Genomic DNA, 7995 nt, shown 5'->3' on the forward strand with positions numbered 1-7995 from the left:
GGTTAAATGCTCGGCTGCTGATGGAAAAGTCAGTGGTTTGAACCCACAAGCTGCTCCACAGGAAAAAGATGCGACCTCTGCTTTCATACAGATGTACAGCCTTGGAAGTCCTGTGGGCCAGTTCTCCTCTGTCCTGTAGGGTCATATGGTCTGGACTGACTCAACGGCAGTGGTTTTTTGAAACATGACACATTTATTTCTCTCTTACACAATGACTTGGGTGGATATTTTAGGGTTAGGATGGCGCGGCTCTGAGCCAGGAAGTCAACCACCCATGAGGACCCAGACTCCTGCTATCTCACTGCTATGCCATTCTGCGTGTCGCTCATGGTCCAAGACAGGTCGGTCAGTGTCCACATTTCAAGCAGGAAGGTGGAGGCCTGAAGCTTAAGGACAATCCCCAGAGATCGTCCATAACTAAACTCTATATCCTGTTAGCCAGAATGCAATATGTCAAGGGGATCTGGGAAATGTTGTCTTTTCAGCCATGTGCCTAGCTAAACATGGGGGAACGGATCCTTCTCTTTGTGGGCTTTGAGAACTTCCCTCAACTCAAAAGAAAGTCTCAGAGCATGCGCCCTTGTCTCCAGGGCAGGACAGCTCGTGTGAGGGGTAAACTGACAGGCTGGGGCTCATCTCCAGCTGTAGGGTGACACCTACTGCCCAGCCCCAGCCTGCCCCTGCAGGCAGTGTCAGCCCAGGGGTGGGCCTTTCAAAGGAGCTGAAAATAGGATCTTAATGGAAATCTGTTTCTGGTGTTGGCCAAATGAAACACTAAACAGACGGTATCTCTGTTGGATTCCAAGCTAGATGGCTGGTCTCTAGGATTCCTGTTTGAAAGCCTCAGCTCCGGGTAGACATTTCAATATAGATCTTTTCTGCTTTTAGATGCTATTTGTTAGTTGGTTCGTGCCGGCTTGCCTCCGCATCTGAAAAATACTCCATCACTGGAACAGTACCCAAAATTATTTAAATGGGGCCTAACTGATCAGAAGGGCCACTGCCATTCAATGCCATGGCCCCTCCTTGAGTGCAGAGGCTGGCAGGGAGTCAGAAGAGACAAGGACTTGATTGCTCCCCTCCCCATGGCTCAGGGCCTGGCTCCCATCTTTAAAGTATGCCATTTCCAAGGACAGGCCCCCATCGGGACACCACAGCTCCTCTGCCCCTCGCCCTTTACAGATCCAGGGCACTTTGTTCCTACCGCCCATGGTGTCCATCTGGGAGGAATTAAAGGCAAATGACACTATCTGCTGCTTATTGGAATCTCAAACTGTTTAATTGGAAATAAGGAAGATACAAAGAACATTTTTCCTCTTGCTCTTGTCTTGTGCACTTTTTTAAAAAACCAAAAACAAGCTCTCACTATTGTCTAATTTTACTGGTTTCCTAAAGGTTTTCATGTCTTCCAAAGACCAAAGCCCCAAATGAGAATCTTCTGGGGTTTATTTTTCAGGAGCCCACTGCTTTCCTGGGGGAGGGAAATCCCTCCAGGGCCCCTAGAGGACCTGCGCCCCATGTCCCAGGTGGGTCCAGCCGCCGTTGCCCTGCACAGGGCTTAAGCCGTGCTCAGAGCTCCCCCCGGGCATGCCGGATGTAGTGTTGATGCAGCCCAGCTTCCTGGGCAAAGTCCTGGCCACACTCGGTGCAGGCGAAGGGGCCAGGACCCGCGCCGGCCTCGTGTGCCTGGCGGTGCCGCCTCAGAGAAGCAACCTGCCCGAAGGACTTGCCACAGTCAGGACAAGGGAAGGTGGGCTGGGCAGCGGTGGGTGTAATGGGCAGGGAGGACCTGGTGGCTGGCCCGTGGCTGCGCTGGTGGGCGATGAGGGCCCTGGAGGAGGGGAAGGAGCGGGCGCAGGTGAAGCAGATGAAGAGTGTCCCCTGCAGCTTCTGGGCTACGAAGTCCGCTGGGTGCTCGCGCTTCATGTGACGCTCTTGGAACTTGGAACTGGCAAAGGTGATGAGGCAGCGGGTGCACTGTGGGGCCCCCAGGTGGCCTGAGGGACGTGGGGAGAGGTCGGGGGAGGCCAGCAGGCACCTCCAGGACCTCTCCTAAACCTCCGAACCACGTTAACAATCAACGGTGTGTGGTCACTGTGTGCCAGGCTCTGGGCCAGGGCTGGGCTAGGGGTGTGGATGGGCAAACTACTACTGGACCTACTTCTGGATGTGCAGACTGAGAATCAGAGAGGTTAGGGGATGAAATGGTGGGGCCAGGATTGGAACCCAGACAGCATGGTGGTCTGGCAGAGCCGTGTGGTGTTATAGCACAGCTTCTGAAGCCAGATTGGGATTGACTCCTTGCTCCCCCGCTTCACAGGCAAGTACAGCAGATTCCCCATCTGGAACATGAGGTGCGCACAGTACCCACCCCAAAGGGCTGCTGGAAGGAATACAAAAAACTCACTGCCACGAGTCGTTTCTGACTCATAGTGACCCCTCTTAGGGTTTCTGAGGCAGTATCTCTACAGAAGTAGATTGCCCAGTCTTCCTTCCAAGGAGTGGCTGGTGGGTTTGAACTGCCAGCCTTCTGGTTAGCAGTAAATGCCTTAGGCACAACATCACCAGAGCTCCTGGAAGGAATACATGAGGAGTTAATTGATAGGAAACACAGAGAACAGTGCCTGAGGAGGCCACACGGAGGGCTATACACAGCTGGCAATCGTTAAACTGCTGGGAAAGAAAACCAGCTCCACATCTGGCAGCCTGGCTCTCAGCTAGGTCTGCGTGTTCCCCTGCGGAACACAAATGGTGCACAGAACATCAAGATCAGAGGAGGCCACGCTGGGGCTGGGATGAATCAAACACGCCGTAATCGTGCCTGAACACAGCACGTGAATGTTGTTCGAACCTCAAAATGACCAAACGCCCCCTCACCAGAAAAACCAAACTCACTGCCACCGAGTCGATTCTGACTCAGAGCAACCCCCTTTGGGTTTCCGAGGCGGCAAATCTTTACATAAGTAGATTGCCCAGTTTGCCTTCCACGGAGTGGCTGGTGACTTTGAACCACCAGCTTTCTGGTTAGCAGTCAAATGCCTTAGGCGCTACACCACCAGAGCTCCCTAACAGCCACCTACTGTGGCTAACAAGAGCTCTGGTGGTGTAGTGCTTAAGGCATTTGACTGCTAAGCAGAAGACTGGCGGTTCAAATCCACCAGCCACTCTGTGGAAGTCAGACCAGGCAATCTACTTCCCTAGCAAGACTGCCTCGGAAGCCCAAGGAGGGGTTGTGATGAGTCAGAAACAACTGGCAGTGAGTTTTGAGTTCACTGTGGCTAATAAGCGTCATTGTTGCTGGTGGCTGCTTTACCAATCACAGCCTGATCTTTGGCTTCGTTCCTCCCTCCTCCTAGTAAGACTTAACATACCCAAGCATAGAATCGCCCCTGGCAGCCTCCCACCCAGAGCCAAGCCCTGCCTCCTCGAACCCTCCCCAAAATGACTTAAGCCCAAATCCTGTTTTTCCTGTCTTCCCAAGAAGCTCCACATTCCCCACAGTGTGTCTTAACTAACTTGTTCGATTACAGGTGTGTGTTGGTCTCTGGCTGGCAGGCATTGAAACTACTGCTCTGCTTATACCTCTCTGCCCTGATTCCCTCATCTTACAGAGACAGTACCAACTTCCTAAAGTCTACTGGGGGGCTGAATGAAATAAAGAATATCAAACGTAATAAGCATCAGGTAGCTGGCTACCCGCTGAGTTTTCCCGGCTTCTGCTGCGCATCCCGACAGCAGCCCTGTGAAGTGAGTAGTGGCAGCCTCTCTGGACAGACAGGGAAACTGAGGCCCAGGCCACACTGTAAGTGCTGGCAGAGGCAGGCCTGGAACCCCAGGCTTCCTCTCAGTGTGCGCCCTTTCCTGGCCACGTCTCCCACCCCAAGCCTCCTGTGCAGTCCCTCTGAACTGCATCCCATACCTGCCTGTGTAGCCAGACCAGGGTGGGTGCATGTGAGGGTGGTAAGGAGAGGTGGTCCGGTAGGACAGCCCCTTAGCAATGGGCAAGGCTGGGCCCTGAAAAGCTAGCTCCTGCACGCCACCCGCGTCTGGCCAACAGTACTCACAGAAGCCGCCTCCCGGACTGCGCGGACGCCTCTCCTTGGACGAGGCCTGCTGCTCCATGGTCTCTTTGGGGTGCGGGTCCTCCATCGTGACTGGGACCCCTCTAGTCAAGAGAGGAGCGTGCATGAGTAGTCAAGTCAACTGAGGATGTTACCCTGTCACAGCGCGGAGGGCCCGCTAGTCCCGAGACTTTTGACCTCGGCAGTGGCTCTCCTTGCCAACCCTGACTCAATTTCCTTGCACTCTTAACCTGATCTCTCACTAGCGAGAAACTCAAACCTCCCAAAAGGTTCGACACCCCGGGGTTTGGGAGTCCGCTAGAGACTTCTTTCTCACCGGTGCGTCTAGGGCCTTCTGCATCAGACTAACTCCGGGAACTCGGAGCGTGGGGCTCGGTCTTGATACCAGCCGATCTCCCTCACCCGCGTCTCTACCATGCGTCTTGGGGTATTTCTACCTGAAGTTTGTCCCAGCTTTTAGTCCACCTCTCCTCGGGGGGCATCCCTCTGGCATCCTGTGACCCACCTTTTTCCCAGAGTCCCCGCCTCCCACGCGCGCTTTTTCCAGCCCTGTCCGGGTGTTCCAAGCACTGCCTCGGCTGCCCCCTCCCAAAGTCCGTAGCCCAGGCCTCGGCTTTTCTCCGTACAGCAGAAGACTGCCTTTCACTGAGCCGGTTAGTCGCGCGCCACAGCGCCACCACCCGGAGAGAAGCGGGGTAGGGCCCACCGAATCTCCGGGTCTCCGTGGTTTCCGCGCCGTTCCGCCTGGTGAGTCTCTCGAAGCCAAGATTCCGGACTGCCATCCGGCAATGGTACAGTTGCACCAACCAGGTCCTCAAAATAACAGGTTGGGTCCTTCTTTGCTTTGGGGTCTGTTGTGATGACGTTACGAGGCACCTGTACCGTACAAACGTAAGCTTATTGCGCGAGTGGGGAAGCGCGCAGGCGCCTTGGCGCCCTTACTGTTCCCAGGCCCAGAGGCAATCTGAGCTGGGAAGCAAGCGCACGTAAGCTCTTCTGCGCAGGCGCTGCGAGGGGCTGCCTATCCGAGGTCACGCTTTGAAGACACAGCCCCACCTAGAGGGAGTGACGCCAGGCTAGAGCTCCCAGAACTCGTCCAGACGTTCCCAAATCCAGGCGTTCGAACCGTTTAGGCCTCCGTCCGCCGGGCCTAAGAGGCGGGGCTTCTCAGAGGCTAGTCCAGTCGTTTGGATCTGCGCTCCCAGTGTGTCGCCTGTTTGCTCGGTTGGTGATTTGGAAGTTCTTCGGGAGATGGGGGTGGGAAGGATAAATTCCTGTGTCCCCGAGGGAGGAGAGGCTGGAGGCCAGGATTTCTGAGTTTTTCAATCAGGGAAACGTGCGTTCAGAAGAGGGCGCACTGGATGCCTGGGTCCCTGGGGACTAGGGCCTGGTCGCTGGATTTCTAGGTCCTGGGGAGTGAGGCCCAGGATGGGAGAAGGAGATGGGGGTGAAGGACTGAATTCTGGTTTCATTGTGGGCAACTAGGAAAGAAAAAGGTTGAGGGCTCCCTGACTCGCGTGTTGCTTTGCAGCCATGGCTCCGCCGCGCGGTGACGTGACTGCCCTGTTCCTGGGGCCCCCGGGCACGGGGAAGTCTGCGTTGATCGCAGCGCTGTGCGACAAGGATGTGGAGACGTTGGAACCGCCCGAGGGACGGCCAGATTCCGGAGTCCCCAGCCTGCGGGCTGCGGGTCCCGGCCTTTTTCTGGGCGAGCTGAGCTGCCCACCCGCAGCGCCGGGGCCCTGGGCGGCGGAGGCCAACGTGCTGGTACTGGTGCTGCCCGGACCCGAGGGGAATGGGGAGGCCTTGCCCCCGGCGCTGGGGGAGGCAGCGCGGGCCGCCCTGGCCCGAGGGACCCCGCTGCTGGTGGTGCGGACGCTCCGTCCCGGGAATTCACAGAATGAAGCCCAAGCCCGGGATCAGACAGCGACCTTGCTGGACAGCGCCGGGTTAGGACCCGCGGCCCTCTTCGTGCTACCAGCGGACTGCAGCAGCAGCGAGGGCGGCGAGGAGCTAGAGCGCCTGCGGGCGGCTCTGCAGAGCCGGGCGGAGAAGCTGCAGAGGTGGGCTCACTGACGTGAGGGTGGGGCGGGGCGGGGCGGGGAGGGCTGGTTCCTTAGCCCAGATCAGTCCTCTGAGGGATTCTCTGAGGTCCTCGAGACCCCACCCCTAGTGTGTTTTGAGGAAGCCTTAATCAGATACCTGCGGGCTGCCCAACTCCTTCAGCCAGGCCTCACCCCTCCACGCAGGTTTTGAGCTCAGCCAGGCTCCACCCCAAGCGAGCGCTCTGTGCTTGACCCTGTCTGTTATTTTGGCTCCGCCCCAACAAGGGTTTGCTGCAGTTACCGACCTGTCTGTCATGCAAGTCCCGCCTCCTGTGAGAGCTCTGAAATCACTAGGTGCCTCTTCCTAATGAGAATTCTAGGAAGGGTCCGGACCTATCGCCCGGGTACTACCCACAGCCGGAATTTGGAAGAAGGGCTCGCTTTCATCACATGAGTTTGTGATACCTGCGAAGGTTTTACCCTAAGACTCGCACCTGCGAACAGTCCCTGCCATCAGCTTGGTCCTAAGTCGCCCTGTTGCCGTAAAGCCCCGCCCTCAATGAGCGTTATCATTTGAGAGCCCCTTCTCCAGTCTACCCTGGCTTCTGTGCCCATTCGCTGTTGTTAATTGCTGCCCAGTCGTCCTGACCCATGGCGACATCTTGTATAACCGACGGGACTGTTGGCTTGGTCCTGTGCTAGCCTCATGAGCTATATTTAAAAAAAAAAAAAAAAAAAAAAAAACACCTCATAGTGACCCCTCCTTGGGTTTCCAAGGAGGTATCGTATCACTACGGAAGTAGATTGCCCAACCTTCCGTAGAAGCGGCTGGTGGGTTTGAACCTTCTGGTTAGCAGTCAAGTGCCTTAGACGCTACGCCACATTATAGGCTGGAAGCTCCCTCCCACTGGCCCGCTGCTCACCTTTTTCTGTAGCCACATCCCCTGGGTAGGAATTAGTAGATGAAGCTTCTCCTTTCACTAGTCCTCCTTTCTTCCTTCTCCCACCCTTCCCGAAAAAGTGTCTTTAGGACCTTATTTCTATCAAATAGTGTTGGCTTTTATTTACGCCACACTACAGCCCTGATTCTTTCTTTGTCCCATTGTCCACATTTACTGTGAGCTTTGCTTCGCCCAAAAGGCAGACTCCTAGCCTTTTCTTACTCCGCAGGCCCCCTCGAAAAGCCCGTTCCAGGGACTGCATCTTGGCATCAGGGACTGGGCCACAGGTCTGCTGCCCCATCGGGAGAGTCCGGAGAGATCTCCATAGCCCCGCCCTACTTCTATTTGCTCTGAGATCTGTTTGGGCCCTCCCTTCTATCAACACAGCAATCCTAGATTATTTGAAAAGCTCCGCCCTCGTCATCTTAGCTCGGCTGTCTGCCGGGCCCAGTACACAGGCGTCTAGATAGTCTACCCTTGACTCCATCCTTCCTTGTCCTTGCAGGCTTCTGCCAGCGGCCCAGGATGGCTTCGAGGTGCTGGGCGCAGCGGAGCTGGAGGCTGTGCGGGAAGCCTTCGAGAGAGGTGGCCTGGAGGCGGCGCTGTCGTGGGTGCGAGCCGGCTTGGAACGCCTAGGCAGCGCCCGTCTGGACTTGGCTGTGGCGGGCTCAGCCGACGTGGGCCTTGTGCTGGACTTGCTGCTCGGGTTGGATCCTGGCGACCCAGGTGCCGCGCCTGCTTCGGTGCCCGTGGAGCCCACGCCCTACCCGGCCCCTGAGCGTCCCAATGTGGTGCTCTGGACCGTGCCTCTGGGCCCCACAGGCACTGCCGCCACCCGTCATCCGACCCCCTACGATGCTGTCATCCTCGTCACGTCTGGGGCTCCCACTGAGAAGGACTGGGCCCAGGTCCGGGCCTTGGTGCCTC

General features: G+C 56.6%; 2 protein-coding genes across 2 annotated transcripts in view; one reads left to right on the forward strand and one right to left on the reverse strand.

The window, feature by feature from the left end:
- Positions 1 to 1569: 1569 nt before the first annotated feature.
- ZNF576 (zinc finger protein 576) lies at positions 1570 to 4188 on the reverse strand. Its single transcript, XM_007942930.2, has 2 exons — positions 4065 to 4188; positions 1570 to 1997 (listed from the first exon to the last, which is right to left on the reverse strand). Exons 1-2 carry the CDS (start codon positions 4186 to 4188, stop codon positions 1570 to 1572), a joined length of 552 nt encoding a protein of 183 aa, XP_007941121.2.
- Positions 4189 to 5615: 1427 nt separating this feature from the next.
- Positions 5616 to 7995, forward strand: part of IRGQ (immunity related GTPase Q) — a 3335-nt gene continuing 955 nt past the window's right edge. The window contains exons 1-2 of the mRNA XM_042781276.1: positions 5616 to 6145; positions 7574 to 7993. Of these exons, the coding sequence (XP_042637210.1) occupies positions 5616 to 6145; positions 7574 to 7993 (950 nt within the window). The remainder of the gene's footprint in view (positions 6146 to 7573; positions 7994 to 7995) is intronic.

This window comes from Orycteropus afer, unplaced genomic scaffold, assembly GCF_000298275.1.
Source record: "Orycteropus afer afer isolate SDZICR_OR568_19922 unplaced genomic scaffold, OryAfe1.0 scaffold00099, whole genome shotgun sequence".
NCBI lineage: Eukaryota > Metazoa > Chordata > Mammalia > Tubulidentata > Orycteropodidae > Orycteropus > Orycteropus afer.